The sequence below is a fragment of the Rhinolophus hipposideros genome (genome assembly GCF_964194185.1).
Source record: "Rhinolophus hipposideros genome assembly, chromosome: 14".
Taxonomy (NCBI): Eukaryota; Metazoa; Chordata; class Mammalia; order Chiroptera; family Rhinolophidae; genus Rhinolophus; species Rhinolophus hipposideros.
Window position 1 is genome coordinate 60,856,379 of NC_138060.1, and position 19,114 is coordinate 60,875,492.

Below are 19,114 nucleotides of genomic sequence, written 5' to 3' on the forward strand. Positions count from 1 at the left end.
CCTGGGTGGGGAAACGGTCAGCCAGGACCCCCGCCTCTGCCCCTCGGCCCCCGCAGCCTTGGCACGTCCGTGCCCCGCGCTCCCGGCCCCCAGTCCCGGTCTTGCCTGCGGGTCCCCCGGCTCCCTCCGCCAGCCGCCGCCGCAGTCCCGCGGCCACAGCAGAGAAAAGTCCCTAATCCTGGGGGGCGGAGCGGCAGGCGGGGACCCAGGGGCCCGCCTCCATCCACCGTCCCAGAGGTCGCCGCCCCCACCACCCCTCCCCTGGACGGACGATCTGACTCCACTTAAATGTAAAGACCCCACCTCCTATGGCTTCTGGGAATCCCCCAGAAGGTTCTCTACAGATGTTGAGGGAGCCCCTTCCAACCTCATCTAGGGTCAGAGGTCTTGGCTGCTTTAGGTCAAACGGAGCGACTAGTGAAGTGACTGCTGGAGGCTGGAATTTCCATAGGTTCCTGGGGACCAAAGAGGCAGCAGGATGGGGTGGGGTGGGGGTATGAGGCTGCAGCTGGAGATGACTCAGCCCCCACCCTATGCGGGTGCCCAGACGAGCCCTCGGGCCACGAGTCCCGCCGGCCACTCCTGTGATTAAGCTTTCGCGCCGTCTCTTGGGTCTCCTGTACCACACCCTGATCCCCTTTTCAAGCTGAGCGGCCCCCAGCAAATAAGGGCTCAGGGCTCATCCCAGGGAAATCCACTGAGCTGCACCCAAGTAATGTCCAACCCCCCCCCCCCATCTGGAGGGGGAAGTTAGGAGGAGGGAATCTGTGTCATGTTTATGCATACGTGTCCATCCCAGTGCCCTGCACCCCCTACTATGCCCTGAACCAGTCCCAGGCAGATGCCATCCAGCTGTGCCTGCAGGGAGGGGCTACCGGTGAGTGGAGGGTGGGACCACACACAGCTCATTTCTCAGGAATTCACCCCCTCCTGCCCACAACCCTTCTCATGGGCCTGTCCTGCCCCAAGCCAGGTCCCCCTACCTACACCTCCTCCTTCTGGCCTGCCTGAGTCCCCTCCTTCAATCTCATCTCCTTGAAGACCTGCTTCTACCCATCGTCCCACCAGGCCCAGAAGTCACCCTGGGCTCCTCTCCTTACTGCCCTCACAGTCCACCTATGGCTTCTACCTTCATAACCCTTGCCCCATTCATCTCCCCTTAACCAGCCTGACTTCCCACCCATATATCCCTCAACTGGCTTCTGTGACCGTGGATGGAGCCCCTCCAACACACCTCCAGATCAGGACCACTATCATGAGATGAGTCTAAAGCAGAGAGTCTCAAGAATGCAGGCCCCATTTATTTTTCCTGCCAGTCCTGGATAATTCTGGAAGCTCAGAAAATACATCTACACTCCCCACTGCTACCGGGCCCCTTCCAACATGCTTGGCCCCACAGCCTCCCCTGGGGATCCACGGACTGAGTGGGGAGAGACGCGGACAGCACTTGTTAACTTGCCCTCCCTGGACTCCTCCAGGGCCTGAGGTCTCGGGTATAGCCAGAGCTGGGAGCAATGAAGTCCACCTATACTGTTGTATTGCCCAGAGGCGGGAGCTACTTTTCTCACTGACCCGTTCCCCTAATTATCCTGGGATGCTGTGCTATGACTCATAGGACCCAGAACCTTTTCCTAGCACCCTCCACCCCTCGAAGCTGTCCTACAGGTGAGGGCAGCAGAGAACCAGACATTTCTCCTTACAGAGGCAGTCAGTCACCAAGACCCTCCCCTTCTCTCGCACGCGAGGGGGCGGTGAGTGCAGGGCAGAACTGGCACGTACATTATGGACATAAGTGTGGGTCCAGCCTGTAGGGGAAACTAGAGGCTGAGCTGAGAGGGTGTTCAGGAAAACCTCATCAGAACCATGAGGGGTCCCCAAAAGAAAGGAGGGCCACCTGCTGTGATGGGGGTCACTCAAAAAGTGCTGAAAGGCTGTTGGGGCGGTAGAAGCACGGCTGGGGCGGCGTGCAGGTCTGGAGCTCCCAGGAGGCTCAGGTGCAGGGCTGTGGCCCCCCAAGGCCCCTGGCTCCAGCCTCCTGGCGGGCACAGGTCCTAGGACACAGCCCCAGAGGCCAGCTCCCTCCATCAGGGCAGGGGGGCCCGGAGCTCTGTTCTTTTCCTTCCCAAGCTGGCTTCAGTCACCACCTCTGCCAGATGGCACCGTATCTATTTCCAACTGGGGCCCCTTTTCAGGATTCTAGCCCCATATCCCACTGTCCTGGGCACTCCAAATTTCTCCCAGAACTGCGAGCAAAAGTTGGGCAGGCCATGCTCCCCTTACGTACCATTCCTCTAGGTACCCCAGCCCTGTTGGGGATGCTGTCCTGCTTGTGTCCCCCACAGCCCACTCTAGCTCTTCCTACAGCCATGACCTCTGCTGGGCCATAGTGCAGCTCACCAGGTTGCCACCAAATCTGGCCCGAGTCCCCATGCTAAACTTCAGGCTGACCAAGTCACTTTTCCTGGGAACTTCCAATGCACCTCCCCCACACCTTCTGGATCCAATTCCATGGCTTGGTATGAAGCTCTGGTGTCTAGCACACCTGGAGCCTGAGAGTCAGGCCTGGGCTTCGAAATGAAGCCCCAACCTGACTGCAGAGGGTTAGGGGTGCAGGAAGAGGGGCCTACCTGCCCACCTGCCTTACAGACCAGGGCCCAGAGGTGGCAGGGGGACTAGACAGCTGAGCGCTCCACCAGGTCCTGGCTGCCTCCGGAAGACGGGGAGGAGATGGTGGGGCCAGCAGCTCAGGACTTGCCTGGGAGAGACCTAGTCAAGGGAGGGGGCTCAGGCCCCACTGAGCTCAGGGCTATTCTTGGAACCTGAGTCAGCAGCAAATCAAATCGAGGCAAAGGATTCTTGCCCTGCCTGTCCAGGCAGCAGTTAGAAACCCAATGGGAACATTATGCTCCAGGCTGTCCTCCTCCCAGAATCCAGAGTAAACAGATGAAGGTGGCTTCCTCAGGGACAGTCCTTGGTCCATCCAGGGGACCTGGGACAGCCAGATGATTGCACAGGGCACACAATAAGGGGATTCCCACCTGAGGCCCCTGAGGCCCCAGGCTTAGACCACTACTAGGGCAAAGGCTGGGCCTGCAGTTGCCATGGAGGCCACCTCACTCTTGGGACAGACTGGCCAGGAGCATTCCCCACGTGGCTAAGTGGAAACATCTGGCCTGAGCTCCCTGCAGGCATCAAAGGCTTCCGGCCTCCGTGCTGCACCCCCACACTAGCCCCTGAGGACACATCAGCCTGTGGGAAGGCAAAAGGATCCCAGAGGTACAGAACTGGGGGGGGGCAGTCCCTGCTCCCCCATCCACTGCCCAGTGGACTCCATGCCAAAGCCAAGAGAGGGACAACGCAGTTCTCAACACAGGCCTTTATTGGTGGTCATCTGCAGCACAGGTTTGAAGAGCCCAGGTGGCTCGTTTCTGGTGGGGGGACCGTGCACACTGGCCCCGCCCTCTTGCCCGCACAGGCTTCCAGCCTAGAAGCGCAGCCAGAACATGCCGCTACGGATCCGGTTGTAGTCTGGGAGCTGCTCAATGGGGCCTGTGGGGATAGGGTGGGGTGTCAGGGTGGGGTACCTGGCTGGTACAGGGACACCTGGCCCTGTGCCGCACCCAATTCAGAGCTGCCCAGAGCAGCACAAGACAGGCTTTGAGTGGAAAGAAGGAAAAGAACATTCCTCTAGGGGTGCTGAGCCTGTCCCTGCATGCTCTGGCCCTCAGAGCCCCACCCCACACACGGAGGTGTCCGTTACCTGGCGGGTGCGGGGTACCGATGGAGGCACCTTGGCAGGGAGTCAGGGAGCTGCTGGGACAGGTTTCTGAGCAAGCACTCCCTGGCAGACAGACTACTGGGCAGAGACTCCTAGGGGCCTCAACTTGCTGCTCCCACTGTAGGCTGGGGGGTGGGGAGGCCAAGAGCATGGCCCAAAGAGAAAGACAAAAAAGCAGGCCTTCCCGGTCACTCACCCAGTGCAGCGAGGGCTGGACACTGGTCGTAGAAGTACTTGGCGCAGACCTCGCGCACGGCATGGGCATCCACCTCCTGCAGGGCGAAGCACAGGGCACATTGACTGACAGGCACCGGGGCCGCCTCTGCCATCACCACGACCCAGCTGACCGGCATCTGCCACGTCCCTCGTCCCAAAGGGGCAAGGCAGCAGGGCTCTTTCACCCCCAGTGCCTGTGCCTGCCCTCCCCGCCGCCCAGTTACACCAGCCCCGCAAATGACGCTGCCTAGGATGCCGGGGATGCCTACAGAGGAGCCTCTGCTGTCGGGCCTCAACTGCCCGCCCTCCACGAGTCTGCCCGGTCAAAGGTCCAGAACCTCCCAGGGGCCCACATTACCGCAATCCGACTTTCCCACTCGGTCAGGGGGATGCGGCGGCCATAGGTCAGCAGGCTCCGTCCGATGTCCTCACACACAGGAGTGGTGCCTGCGAGGGTGGGGGAGGCTCACGTGTCCACACCCGCTCCACTGGCACCCACTCAGCCTCAGCTTCAGGCTGACACCTGGATCGTGGCCTGACCCCAGCTCACGACCCATTATTGCAGCAACGGGCCGTTGCCCTGGCCACACACACCTGTATCGGAAGCGCTAAGCCCTGTGGGTGGGGTGGGAGGGTAGGGAGTGACCTCCAAAGTGTTCCTTTCCACTCTTGGTTAGGAATGCTGGCCACCCGGGGCTGTCACTGCCAGGAGGCACCCAGCCCACCCACGCCAGGGGCTGCAGGCCTCACCGTCCAGATGAGACACCAGGGCATTTCTGAGGATGTTCTTGCCCCGAAGCACCTCGCTCTCCGTGGCGCTGGTGCAGAGACGCATCCTAGGGCAGGGGCGGGTGCTCTCTCTGAGGGTGCTGTCCCCGGCCTGCTCCCAGGCCCCCACCGACCCCGCACCAAGGGGCTGGCACTCACCACTGGCCTTGCAGGAAGAAGAGCATGTCGTCGACACTCATTCGGTCGCAGACGAAGTGCGCGCCCAGCAAGCCTGTCTCTGCGTAGCAGATATTAAAGGTCTGGAAACTCTGGCACAGCTTGTTGGCCACGGCGACTGAAGCCAGTGGGCTGGACATGTGCTGCCAGGGGAAGGGGAGTCAGCACCCAGCCTTCCCTCTGCGGCCCACACCCTGAACCGCACAGGACAAGAGCACACAGTCCCAGAACCCACTCTTCTCTGAAGGCAAGGCCCTGGCACTCACCACGCCACCACCGTAAGTGCAGTCATAGTGGCCGATGATGGCATTGGCCACTTGGAGGACCACATTGTCCGGGTTGGCCCAGCCAGGCCCCTCCACTGCAATGGCCACGTGGGCCAAAGGCAGGGCGTCATCACGGTGGCAGATCTGAAAAGTATGTGGCAAGACTGAGGGACAGCCAGACAGCCCAGGTGAACAGAAAAGGTGCCAGGTGTGGGCGGAGTGTGCGCATACAAGTGTGAACACGTGTGCTTGTGGGGAAGCAGCCACGGGACCCCTTCCCTAGTCCTGAGGGATCTCTGGAGTTGTGAGGCTACCCATGCACACACGGGTCCTCCCAGGGGCCCACCGGGCAGCCCACCTGGCTGCCAGTGAAGCGGCATGGAGCGAGAGCGGGCACAGCATCCTCTGTGTATGTCCCAGACACGCTGCCGAAGTGCTTCTGGGCGAGGTCGACCAGCTGCCGGTGCTCCACCCCTGCCGAGACAGAGCAGTGTTACTGGCCGGCCAGGGTCCGAGGCACAGAGTGCAGGGATCACGCACAACAGTAGGACCCCCTGTGCTGTTTTGGCGGGAAACAGAAAAAGGAAGACATGACATCAGGACAGGGTGAGGGAAGGAGATCCCCCATAGACAAACTGCTTCCTGGGCAGGGCAGCTCCCATCACCTCAGGCACAGGAAACAGCAGCACACTGGGACTAAAAACGGGCTCCGAAGTGACGCATTCTCGCTGGTATCAAGGACAAGACGGGCTCCTTGGACACAAGGCCACCTGCCCTACCTCAAGCAGATCCTGGCTGCTGCCCCTGTGAGGGGTGGCGAGTGAGAAGGCGCGAGGAAGTGCTACTGCAGGGCCGTGACTAGCTCTGGGGTCCCCTGAAGGCTGGGGACATCTCCCAGTACCATTAGGAATTCACGCCTTCAGGACCCCTGCTGGACCTCACCTCCTCTCTCAACAGGAAGTCTGTGCTACCCCAGCTCACGGCCTATTGGGCACCGGGGCAGTGGGCGGCCTTCCCAAGCACAGCCCACTAGGTGCCTCTGCCTTCCCTTCTGAGCTCAGATCCTGTTGGGCTCCACAGTCTGATATGCCAGTCGCTCCAACTGCTCTTGGTCCCCAGGCTTCATGGCCCCAAAGCCACCAATCATGCTCCTCCTATCAACCTTTTTCACCCACCCAGCTGCAGAGGCCATAAGCCAGGGAAGCGTCCTGGACCCTGCTCCCACCTCCCTCTCCCACGTCCAGACCTCCATCAAGTTTCCATCTATACAACCATCCTGAGTCCACCTACTTCTTTCCCTCGCTCCTCCATCTCCTGGCAGGACCCTCCCTGGTCTGCTTGTCTCCGCTCTGGCCCCCGCTGTGGCAGCAGAGCAAGCCTTACATACATCCGGCCTTGACACTGTCCTTCCCCTCTGCTCAAGGGCACCACTCCCCACCTAAGTCCCACCATTCTGTAGGCCTCTGTTCAAACGACATGTGCTTCAAAAGCAGCCCCCTAATTTCCAAATCTGAGTCCCCTTTTAAAATCCCCCTACCAACCTGTGCCTTTCTTTCAAGGTACTTTCCAGTCTCTCATCAAATGTGCATCATCACACATCCAAAGCCTGATGTGCTTAATGGCAAGGCCACGAAGAACAGGCCTGGGAGTTTGAATCTCCCACCAGCCTCTAAACTGGGTCTCCTTGAGACCAGTGAGGCTGAGAAAGGCCTGTACTGGGGAAACATCCTGTGTGGCCAGTCCCAGTGGTGGCGGCAGTGCAGAATCCCTCCCTACCTCAGAGGGCAGAGGAGAGAGGCTATTCCCTTCAAGGACAGGGCAGGACCTGGGTCCCCGGGTAGAAAATCCCCTATGGTCAGAACCAGGAGACCTGGGCCCTGGTGACCAAAGCCAGTGACTACTCACTCGTTACCAAAGGGGTTCAACGAGCCCATCACTCACCTCCAGCCGCTGCTAGCACCATGCGAGGGGCCTTGTAATGCTGGCCAAGGTACTCAGTTAGGTCAGCACGAGACAGCCTCCTGTAAGACATACAGCCAGTGGGTCAACACCTCCTCCAAACCAGAGTGATTTGGGTCATACGAGACAGGGCTGAGCAGACAAGAGACATGGCTTCTCTAGAGAGAGCAAGCCCTAGCACACTGCTCGATCCCTTCCCCATCAATGCCACCGACCCCTCCGGGGCCCAGCTGTCACCTGGTCCCACCTCACATCTGACCTCAGGACAGGCTCATAGCCCTCGTGCGGGGGGTGCAAGCTAACACTGGGGGGCTCTTGAGGGGCAGCATTAGAGCTCGTCCCACCAGAGGACAAGAAGCCACATGGATGGGATACCCAGACCCTCGCCTGCTCAGGTTGTCAAGACATGCATGGAAGCGTATCCTAAAACAAAGCCCTGAACTGGAGCAAAGACCACACAGGAATAAGAAGATTCATAGGAGACCACATGACAACACAGAAAACGTCCCCAGTTGTGTGAATTAGGAAAATGAACAGCACAGGCAGGTAACTAACTAAAACCGAAGCCGTGTGGACGTGACCTGGCTAGGACAAAATGGGGGAACGAATTCCACCCCAAGCACAGCCAGCTCTCACCTAACATTCTCACTGGGCCCCTCCACAGCCTGAGCGAGAGGTGTGCCCTGGAACGCAGTGGCATGCAGGTAGTCAAAGACCACGTCCCGCATGGATGCGTCGTTCTCCTGCAACTCCCGCAGGATCACATCACGCCCCTTCTCAATCTGGGAGTCCTCCAGGCTGCAGTTCTGCACAATGTCCGCCAGGAGCTCCACAGCTGGATGCAAGGACAGGTTTGGGCACCAGGTGGGCCACCGGAGACCGGTACCAGCCCAAACCCCCCAGGCCTGGCACCCCAGATGCCTTGCGGCAAGGCCATACACCAAGGGTAACCCCATTCTTCGGTCATGCCAGGGGCTCCTGGGTGCCGGTCCTCTGCACCCCTGCAGTGCCATCCCCAGCCCAGACATCACCTTTCGGCAGGTCCTTGGCCAGCGCCTTGATGTAGTAAGCCGTGTGCTCCCGAGTGCTGTAGGCATTGAGATGGGCCCCCATGCTCTCCACCTCCTTCTCCAAGGCATTGCCAGGCCGATTCTTTGTTCCCTGGAACCAGACATCAACAGGACCGATCAGCAGTCACTGGAGAGCACAGGACCCTCAGGCTCAAGTTTCAGCCGAACTAGTGACCACAGGTAACCCGCTCAGCAAACAGGATGGGCTGCAGGGCCCAGAGTGTGTGCTCACCAAGTGCTGAGCAGACCCTGAGCTGACGGGGCCACAGCATCACGGGCCAAAAGAATGGGGACAGCCGAGGGCCAGGAAAGAAGGGCATGACCAAAGCAAGCGTTTCCTGAGATCCAGAGCGCCCCGAACAGCCTGACCTTACTATCAGCACTCCCCCTCCCCGACAGTCGTGGGCAGGCAAGCTCACACAGGGTCCAGGTGATTCTACCACGACCCACTCTCCCCCCACAGCATGCATGACTGTGTGCACACGTAGGCACACGCGTGTGCGCCATGGCCTCTGTGGGACTGAACCCTGGTTCTGTGCATGTGGCAGTGGTGCTGTCCACTGGTACACATGTGTGAGGCTGCAGCTGGCGAGGCTGCCTGTTCCTGCTCCACACCCCTGGCCACCCGTGTCATTTAAAAGACTCGGGCTCTACTCCGCGCCCACACGGGCTGACTGGGGGGCTAGTGATGGCTGTCTCCACCCTCCAGTAAGCTCAGCACTCACTTGTACAAACAAGACGTGCCTAGGCAGTTCACCAGAGCACAGCACTGTACAAGAACGCACGCCCACCCACGTCTGTGGGCGTGTTCTGATGCACTACGGGTGCCCCACAACTCCACAGCAGTTCATGCACACGACACAGGCCTGGCCTCTCTGGTGAAAAGCGGGGTTCCTGTGGCTCCCTGGGGTTTTTCTGACTCGGGGGCTCACCAGCCAGCAGACAGGCACTCACTCAGGTGCAGCTAAGCCCACACAGCTCCTTCCAGAAAGGCCAGCCAGAGATTGCCCCCCAGCTGACGCCCCTAACGCAGGAGGCCGACTTTTCTAACCTGCATCCTCAGGAGGAACAACAGGTTCCTAAGCCCAGGGGAGACACAGGACTTCAGGAGCCTCACCTTGAAAGCCAGATGCTCCACAAAGTAGCCCGCCCCATTGTTCTTCTCGGTCTCGTACCGGCTGCCGACGTCAATCCACACGCCCACCTGGACAACAAGCCACCGATAAAGGAAACAAACCACCCCAGCCCCACTTACCACCCACCCTGCGTGATTCAGCAAAAGCCCAGGACCCCCACCCACACAGGCCAAAGCTGAGGCTCATGGTCCCAGGGTGGGGGATAGCTGGGCTTGGAGGTACACAGGGCACCCTGGCGGATGGCCAGTCACACTGCATCAGCTCACCACCTCTCCTTCCTGCCGTACTTCCTGACGAGTTGTAAAGGACTCCCAGGTTTCTAACTGTGCATGTTCACCTGATCCCATCACCACATGAAATTCTAACATTCAGTCTCTTTATTCAGTTTGTTTTTTCTCGGCAAGCAACATTCATTCACACTTAAAAGCCTTCATTCACACTTAAAAAGAGTTTTTAATCAGACCTGAACACTTAACACTGCCAAGTGTCTCCTTGGCACAATGACAGAATCTTATAATTTTTTTTAAATAGCCTCCTGGTGTGCTTGAAACAAATGACACCACTCACCCCACATGGTCACACAGATTTACTCTTTTAATTTACTATTTGTTCACAGCTGATTTAAAAATTTCCCATCTACTTTCCTAAGGGATGCTAAGAATATGTCACAGATTCTTCCATAAACATCTATTTCACACCTAACATCATGGAGAGCAAGATGCATTTTACAATCCATGGTATCCTTTGATTATATCTGACAGCATTCTTTCTCTGGCACTGGAGCACAGCAGTGCTCCTTGCAAACTAGAGCATCTTACAGTCCATGACATACAGCATTTCTACAAGTGTCATGTCATTAGGAAGTTGCCCATCATCTTTTGCTGTGTTCAGTAACATCACAAAGGGTATTATTAGTTCCTGAAAAACTAAAAGAACTTGCCAATAAAACCACTTAGCCCCAGAATTTAAGGAGGGGAGAAGTGGGAAATTTATTTCTTGAGACTATTCTCAGCTATTCATATACCAAGCCAAGATTCTGTTCCTTTGTATTTTTAAGAAAATTATCCATTTCACCAGAATCTTCAAATGCATTTCCTCTGCAACCTGAATAGACATTTCTCCAAGGAGAACATACAGATGGCCAATAGATATATGAAAAGAGGCTCAACGTCCCTAATCATCAGGGAAATGCAAATTAAACCCACAATGAGGTATTTCCTCACACCTGTCAGGGTGGCTATCATCAATAATCAACAAACAAGTGTTGGTGAGGATGTGGAGAAAAGGGAACCCTCGTGCACTGTGGGATTGCAAATTGGTGCAGCCACTACGGGAAACAGGGTGGAGGTTCCTCAAAACATTAAAAATAGACTGACCAAATGATCCAGCAATTCCACTTCTGGATATTTATCCAAGGAAATAAAAAACACTGATTCAAAAAGATACGAAGTGTGATTTAAAAATAGGGTGAATGTTTAAATTAAAAAATATTATAGTAAAAAACACATTGCCATTAATTCCTCTCAAAATACTCTCCCTCGCTTCAAACACACTTATCCCATCATTCTTGCCACTTTCTGAAGCAGTTCTGGAAGTCTTCCTTCATGAGTGTCTTTAGTTGCACTATCGTGGCTGCCTCGATGTCCTGAATCGATTCAAAATGTTTACCTTTCATGGTCATTTTGACTTTTGGGAAGAGCTAGAAGTTGCATGGTGCCAGATCCGGGGAATAAGGTAGATGAGGAGAAACCCTAATGCTTTTATTTGACAGAAATTGCCATATACCAGAAGCAATGCCTGACCACACAGAGCTCTGCCATGATGGAGGATGAAACCATTTGCCCATTTCTATTTGCTACTCACATCATTTCTTAAATGCTCTAATAAGGGCTTATTTAGAGTTCACCAGCTTTCCTGGGTACAAACTCAGCTTGCACAATTCCATCAAGATCAATAAACACAATTAACATCATCTTGATGTTAGGTCTTGATTGACGCATTTTTTTCTACACGAGGAGAACTGGGTGATTTCCACTGAGAACTCTGAACCTTGGTCTCAGGATCATAACCATAGCCCCAAGTTTCATCTCCTGTGATGATGCCTTAAAAAGCCAGAGGGGAGCCGGTTGGCTAAGTTGGTTAAGAGTGAGGTGCTCTTAACAATAAGGTTGCTGGTTTGATCCCCACATGGGACATTGTGAGCTGCACCCTCCACAGATAGATTGAAACAACTATTTGACTTGGAGCTGATGAGTCCTAGAAAAACACACTTAAAATAAATAAGTTTGGGGGGAAAAAGCAAAAATTTCAATCACTGATTAAAAAAAAAAAAAGCTGGAACCTAAGCAGCACAATCACACAACTCTAACGAAATTGACAAATGCTATTGCTTTTTGTTCAACAGTTTAAACACGTGAAACAAATTTCGTACGCACTTGCTTCATGTTCAAATCTGTTGTTAAAATACTTTGAATGGAACTCTAAGAGATGTTCAGATCCTCAGAAATTTCTAATAGTCAATTGTCTGCTTGATCGAATCGTTGTGCTTACTCTTTCAATATTCTCTTGGGTTTTTGATGTTAAGGGTGTCCCAATCTCTCGTCTTCAACTGATTCACAACCATTAACGAAATCGCCTGAACCACTCGTAAACCATCTTTGTGGTCAAGGCAGTATCACCATAAACTATTTTAACATTTTGTGTGTTTCTTTACCACTTTTTCACAGTTTGAAACAAAATTTCACGTTGTGTTGTTTGTGATCCACGATTTACAGCACGCTTTCAAACACACCTCTCAACCATAGCTCACACCCGACTGACTGCACCGAATAGGATGAAACTTGTCACACACTGTTACTAAGATTCGACACACCACTTCCCATATTAAAGATCCCTTTCTGCTGGATGGTACTTGGCAGGCGCATTCACCGTAGGTTTTGATCACACCTCGTACATGCACCCCATGTTCACTGCAGCACTATTTACAACAGCCAAGATATGGAAGCAACCCAAGTGCCCATCAACATACAACTGAATAAAGATGATGTGGTACATACACACAATGGAATATTACTCTGCTATGAAAAGAATGAAACCTTACCATTTGAGACAACAGGGATAGACCTAGGGAGTATTACGGTAAGTGAAGTAAGTCAGACAAACACTATATGACCTTACTTATATGTGGACTCTAAAGAACAAAATAAATGAACACACAAAACAAATAAAACAAATATATTTCCCCCGCAATGCACGGCTGGTCTAGTGAGGACATTAGGATTTTGAGCTGTGAGGCTGGTAGTCACGTGATGTCTCTGAACCCCCTTTTTCTTACTGTAAACTGGAGACAGAATTGCTCCTCTTGTATTGGCTGCTTAAGAAAAAGCTGGGAAAAACTTGGCCTCCTGCTTCGCAAGCATCATATGCTAAATGAGTGTTGACTACAGTGAGGATTGCCACCCCTACCCAGGGAATCCAGGTGGGGCTGGAGCTGAGATCGGGGTAGGAGGGTCAATGCAGCCGGGAATGAGCCGGAGTCGGACCCAAACCACAGCGAGCTCAAGCCCAAGGTCACCCCCAGCCCTGGGAAAACTCCAGGTCCAACATGGAGGACCCCTCTGGACGGCGGGACCGCACTCACCGTGCAGGTAGCATGGGAGGACTGCTCGGAGGCCACGCGCAGCCCGTTGTCCAGCAGGCTGACCTGCGTGTCTGGCACGCTCTGAAGGGCCTGGGCGAAGGTGGCGGTGCCCCGCAAGGCAGGCGACTTCAGCAGGGCCGGGTGCTGGAACGAGGTGGCTGGGACTGAGCACTGGGTTGGGGGATCGCCCCTCGGCAACCAGGCCCGCAGGGGGATCCCCATCCCCGCCCCCAGGCCCGCCGAGAGGCTCCCATCCCCGCCCTAGGCGGTGACCTTCCCACGGCTCTGACCCCGCGACCTCCCCAATCTCGACTCGCTGCCCCTAACATCCCATTCCCTGTCCGCGTCCCGAAGCCCCACATCCCATAGCCCCGCGCTCTTGCTGCCACCTCACCGAGCGGCGGGTGCGCAGGAGCACTCGCGTCCCTGCATTGGCCGCCCGGCAAACCGCGGAAGCCGCCATCTTCTAGTCGTCGGCCCTGGGCCGCACCACGCATGCGTAAAGTGGACGCGGCGGCGCCCGAGGCGCAAGCGCAGTACCGCAGCCTTGGCGCTCGGCCGCCCCCTGGCGGAAGCCGAGGATATTCACTCCTGGCTAGTGTCTGGTTTTGTCCGCGCAGCCACAGGTGCCTGCGCGCATCAGTCCACCTAGCTCCCTATTGGCCCGCGCGGGCCTGTCTGAGGTCCAGTCCGTCTTCCCTTTCCGCCAGTGGGAGGCAGAGTGCGTGATATGTCTCACGATCCGCGGGTGCCTCGGTTCCGCTGCGTACCCAGAGCGGCGTGGCGGGCGGGGGGCTCCTCCTGGGGCTAAGAGGAAGGCTGCTGCAAGTCACGGTTTTCACTTTAAAAGAATGAAGTAAATTCAAAGGGTTGACGTGGGAGAAGTTGAACAATATATTGCTAAGAAAAAAGGAGTAGTTGAGACTAAATTTTGAAAAGGATTCCTTGTTTGGAAAACAAAACACACAAGCAACAAGACTTGGGTCTTTTCTCATAGTTTGCAAAAACACATTCCCCGTTTCCTTCTGAGCCCTCCCTGGCAGCATTCTTCAAGTTCAGGTTTCTGCTAAGGGTTGAAGGTGTGGGGGCGGGGAGAAATTCCCCTTTCCCTATTCTGATTCTTTGGGCTGGTGGAACAATCAACAAGAGACAGATTGACAAGAGAAAATCAAGCTCAATTTTGTGTGCACAGGAACCTTACATACATGAGAGGTTCAGAGATAGAAAGGGAAAAAAGGCATTCTGAGCGAGGGAGGAGTAATGCGCCTTGAAGCTTCAGGTTGTCATTGCAGGGTGAGACATAGCAGTGATTAGTAGTTTGCCCTGCCATGTAGATAGGTCAACGAACGTTATCTCTGCTAATCTCTTATTATGGGCAAGGCTCCTCATTCAAATTCCTCTAGATAGCTGTGGGGGCGGAGTAAAAGTTTCTCCTGAGTCCACAGGGCCTCAGTTGACTTTAGCTCAATATAATCCACGTACCTCTGAGGCATATCTTGGGTGGCTCATTCTGAACCCACACAAAGGCAATTTGGGCTTTTTCTGCTATGCTCCTTGATATTCTTCCAGCCTTTGCTCACTGCCCAATGCCAGAGCCATTTCCACATTTAAAAAATTTGTTGCAGCAGTACCTCACTCTTGATACCAACATCTATATGTTTTCTGTTGCTGCCATAACAAATTACCACACACTTAATGGCTTAGAACAACACATGTGTTATCTCACAGTTCTGTAGATCTCATTGGGCTAAAATCAAGGCATCGACAGGGCTGTGTTCCTTTCTGGAGGCTCTAAGGGAGAATATGTCCTTGGTCATTCAGGTCGTTGGCAGAATTTAGATCCCAGTGGTTTGTAGGACGGGGTTTCCTGTTTTCTTCCTGGCTGCTACCTGAGGTCATATCACCGGCTTCTAGAGGCCACCTGAATTCCTTGGCTCTTTCCACCATCTTCAAAGCTAGCATCAGAGGATCAAGTACTTTAAATCTGTGCTCCTTTTCTGCTTTGAAGAGCTCATGTGATTATTTTAGGCCTACCAAAATAATCCAGAATAATCTCCCTATTTTAAATTCTTTAACCTTAATTCCACCTGCAAAGTTCTTTTTACCATGTACTGTAACATACCCACAGATTCCACACCTTCCCTAGGAGGCATCAATTCCTGCCCCTCCCCAGCCTGCTCCCTCCTGCTTTCCAGAGCTTTTTCTTTCCCCTGAAATCCCCACCACTTTATAGTTCCTGGAACAGGTCAAGGTCTCTTCCCCCACCAGGTCCTAGTCCTTCTGACTGGAACACTCTCCCTTTCCTCTCGTCATCCCATTCATCCTTCAGGTCCCAGCAATCAGCTCACACCTGCCCCACCCTGACTAGGCCAGCATACCTCTCTGCAGAGTAATTGCCTTCTTGAGTCTGTTTCACCACCATCACCACCACACTCCCCTATTTATGAGTGGGTCAGGGAGGAGCCAGTAGTGTTCTGCGCACCAGAAGATCCTGGCATCCACAATAGGGCTAGCAAACAGTAGGTGCTCATTAAACCTTGTATAGAAGTGGGCCTAATAAGAAGCTGATGAAGTTCAACCTTGAATGCCCTTTACTTCCTGGCTTTGGGAGGGGCCCCAGTAATGTCCACAGGATCAAGTATTTTTGGAAAACTTGCAAAATTAAGATAACCTAACTGCATCCAGTTAGGACTTGTGTCCTTTTCCCACTCAGATTCTCCTCTATCCCACTTTCCTTTACATGGGGACATTGGAGAGGCTGTGACATTTTTGGGATCCAGTCAAGTGGAAGGTGAGTTGGAGATTGTCCCAGACTGGGTTCTCTGGGGAGCAGACTCCAAGAGGGAGATCCGGGTGTTTACCAGGGAGCTCTTTAAAATGGGCTGGCCTGGTGGCTCAGTCGGTTGGAGCTCTGTGCTCCCAATGCTGAAGGCTGCCATTTCGATTCCCACATGGGCCAGTGGGCTCTCAACCACAAGGTTTCTGGCAGCTGGACTCCTCGACACCCACAAGGGATGGTGGGCTCCGCCCCCTGCAACTAACAATGGCAACTGGACCTGGAGCTGAGCTGAGCCCTCCACAACTAAGACTGAAAGGACAACAACTTGACTTGGATAAAGTCTTGGAAGTACACACTGTTCCCCAATAAAGTCCTGTTCCCCTTCCCCAATAAAATCTTAAAAAACAACAACAAAAAGATTGGCATCTGATAGAGGGAGAAAACCAGTTGTGATGGGGCTCTTCGCAGCTGAGGAGGACCTATCCTCTGGCTGCCTTATCAGGCGCTGGCAGAAGCAGGCTTTCCTTGAAGGTGAACATGGGCAGCACATTTCTGATGCTGTACCGGGACGCACTTGGTTTGTGTTCAGAGGGAAATATTTCTGTGGTTTGCTCCACTTCTGTGCATGGTTAGCTCATTGTTTCTGTCCTGGTGTAGAAATGGCTTCCAGGGACCTCCTGCTGGGTCAGCACTCCTGGTCAGGACAGAAGTGCAAGATCCTACTGCATTTAGAACCTGCCCCACAGTGTCCAGTGCCAGAAAAACTGTGGGCCAGAGAGGGAAAACAAGGTTTGAAATGTGTGGATCCAGAAGCCCATCTGTGGAAAATTCTTCCAAATCATTCAGCATGTATATGAAAGTTGGTGATTTCTCAAAATTGAAAACAATCCAGGCCATTTATGTGACACCATCAATAACAAATTGAGAGAAATAGAGAAACAAATTTTCTAAACTATTAATAACTAACACACAAATCGCAATCAACCATGTTAGAAAGAAGACCGAATTATCTTTTCTGTTCTCTGTATGGAAAATATTTAATTACAAAATCCTTACCCTACAGAGGCCATCAGAGTGAGCAGTCAGAAAATGTAGGGGAAAAAGTATTACAGAAATGTATCAAGAAGTCACCACAAATGTTATCGTTCAGGAGTTGGCATTGTAGTATGTCAACTTTATAACATTGGTAACTTCTCATTTCTCATTATTTTAATTCGCTTGTTTCTATTATTGAATTCATAATGTTCTATGGTTTTTATAAAACAGAGACCCTAAAAATGCATAGGCCTTGGTACCCACTCAACCTGGATTGCCTATGGCAGAAGGGAAGAGGGTGAGGGCCCTTTGGGAAAGTTCAGCCTGCATGCCACTTCTGGAGGCCTTGGAGCAAGGGCCACTCGGGCACCAGAGCACGTTTGAGACACCATGAGGATGCAGGCAGCCAGGGTTCACCTTCCAGCCCCCGCTCCAGCGCAGGCCCTGAAGACTAATCTGACTCAGCCAGGTTATCACTACTGGGCAGCACTCCCTGGAAGTCTCACCTGATGGCCAAGTTTTCTGCCACCACAATGGGAGCCCCCGAGGTGCCCCAGAGGAGCCGTTGTATTTGTGGGTGGGACTTTAGGGTGGAGAGGTTAGTTGGTGGGGGCAATGGAGCCGTGTGAGCCAGCTTGATCCCCAACTGCCCACCTATCCTGGGCGCTGAGGCCTCAACAGGTCTGCTGGCTCTTCAAAGTAGAAAGGGGTTCAGGGTCCAGGCTGGCCTCGGAGAACAGGCACACAGGCCCAGCCTGGCCCAGAGCCTCAGGCCACCCCCACCCCGCTGGCCACCAAGTAGAGAGAGGCACGTGTTGGGTCACCCACTGGGGGTGGGAGTCCCCTTTATTTGCATTGGCTGCTGGGTGGCTAGATGCTGCAGGTGGCCCTCGATTTGGACAAGGAGGGAGTCCAGCATGTGCAGGACCCCGATGAGTAGGGTTCGGTCTGAGATCAGGGTGTGCCGTTTCCAGGATCCCGGGGGGCCAGTGGTTGCTTTCGGATGCTGAGGCTAGGACCAAGAAGCAGGAGTGACAGCGGAGGGATGGGACGGAAGTTGACAAGGGAGAAGAGCCTGGGAAGGGGGACTGAGGGCGATGAGGTATCTGCTGTGGACTACAGTGGCCATGGGGCCCATGGGGGCGGGAAGAAGAATAGGGATATTAAAGGGAGACGGATGGGGGCAGGTACTGACCATGAGGAATGGTCAGTGGCTGATGGGTGTGCTCAGATGGATGTAGGGACCTTGGGGTGTGAGCGTTGGGCAGCAGGAGGCCCCCAGGACGTGGGTAGGAGGATGGGTGGGCCATGGGAGGATATGAGTTCACTGGGTATAAGTGGACGTAGGGGGCTGTGGGGGACGGAGCAGTACTGTGCTCACCTCGCTCTTAGCGGCCTGCAAGCGCCTCCTCTGCAGCAGCTTACGGCTGAGCAGCAGCAGCAGCATGGTAGCGGTGAGTGTGACCCCAGCCACAGGGTAGATGTGCTTTCCCCCCAGTCCCATCCAGTGGCCAGGACAGCCCAGGCTGGCCCTGCAACCCTCCAGGCTGTTTGGCTGGCACCCCCAGGGCTGTAACTCCAGCCCCACCTGGTACCACAGTGGCCGTGACCAGGCATAGCTCGGGGAAGGCATCGCCAGGGGGAGCAGCAAAAGCAGGAAGGATGGTGTGCACAGCATGACTGCCCAAGTGCCAGGCGGAACCTGGGTGCCTAGCAACAGGCAACACAACCCCTCCCCCAGAGGCAGCAGGTTCCAGCTGGGCCCATGGCCTTTCAGGAGGTGCAGCCTGGCCAGAAAATGCGGTGGGGGTGGGAGTGGGGATACAGTTCCAGGCCTGGGAGGATGGCATGGCAGGCTTGGGGCCCAGGACTGAAAGAGCACCTCCTCCCACCCTCACCTCTGCACCTAACACCCAACCCCTACAATTCTAACCCCAGTGCCCCTAATGGGCTGTCTAGCTCAGAGCTGCTCAGGGGTCCCCTATGCCCAGCCTACCCCACAGTGCATCACAGCAGAGTGAATGCTCAAAAACGTGGGGCCCCTCACTCTCTGCATAAAGCCCCAAGGCTCATCCAGCCCGGGAGGTCTGGCGTGCTTTGGTCTTCCCTCCCGCCTCCCCTGTGATGCTGCACCTACCTGAGTTCCCTACAGCAGGAGCACATCCTTGACTCCTAAAAAGGCACCTCTCGTGCCTGGACTTTCAGCTCAAACGTTACCTGCTCCCTGAGCCTCCTTCCCACAACCGTTTTGGGCAATACAATCCGTCCTCTCCGTTTATTTTCTTCAAAG

At 54.5% G+C, this 19,114-nt stretch overlaps 2 protein-coding genes across 2 annotated transcripts; both read right to left on the reverse strand.

The window, feature by feature from the left end:
- Nucleotides 1-3,361: 3,361 nt before the first annotated feature.
- Nucleotides 3,362-13,564, reverse strand: UQCRC1 (ubiquinol-cytochrome c reductase core protein 1). The gene is made up of 13 exons (XM_081072423.1): nt 13,405-13,564; nt 13,011-13,154; nt 9,352-9,438; nt 8,196-8,325; nt 7,801-7,999; nt 7,147-7,226; nt 5,564-5,679; nt 5,206-5,349; nt 4,922-5,082; nt 4,745-4,830; nt 4,353-4,441; nt 3,975-4,050; nt 3,362-3,549 (listed from the first exon to the last, which is right to left on the reverse strand). Exons 1-13 carry the CDS (start codon nt 13,471-13,473, stop codon nt 3,485-3,487), a joined length of 1,446 nt encoding a protein of 481 aa, XP_080928549.1. The 5' UTR covers nt 13,474-13,564; the 3' UTR covers nt 3,362-3,484.
- A 3,937-nt stretch (nt 13,565-17,501) lies between these two features.
- On the reverse strand, nt 17,502-19,046 carry TMEM89 (transmembrane protein 89). Its single transcript, XM_081072424.1, has 2 exons — nt 18,206-19,046; nt 17,502-17,836 (listed from the first exon to the last, which is right to left on the reverse strand). The coding sequence occupies exons 1-2, from the start codon at nt 18,500-18,502 to the stop codon at nt 17,645-17,647; spliced, it is 489 nt and encodes a 162-aa protein (XP_080928550.1). The 5' UTR covers nt 18,503-19,046; the 3' UTR covers nt 17,502-17,644.
- Between the last annotated feature and the right edge of the window lie 68 nt (nt 19,047-19,114).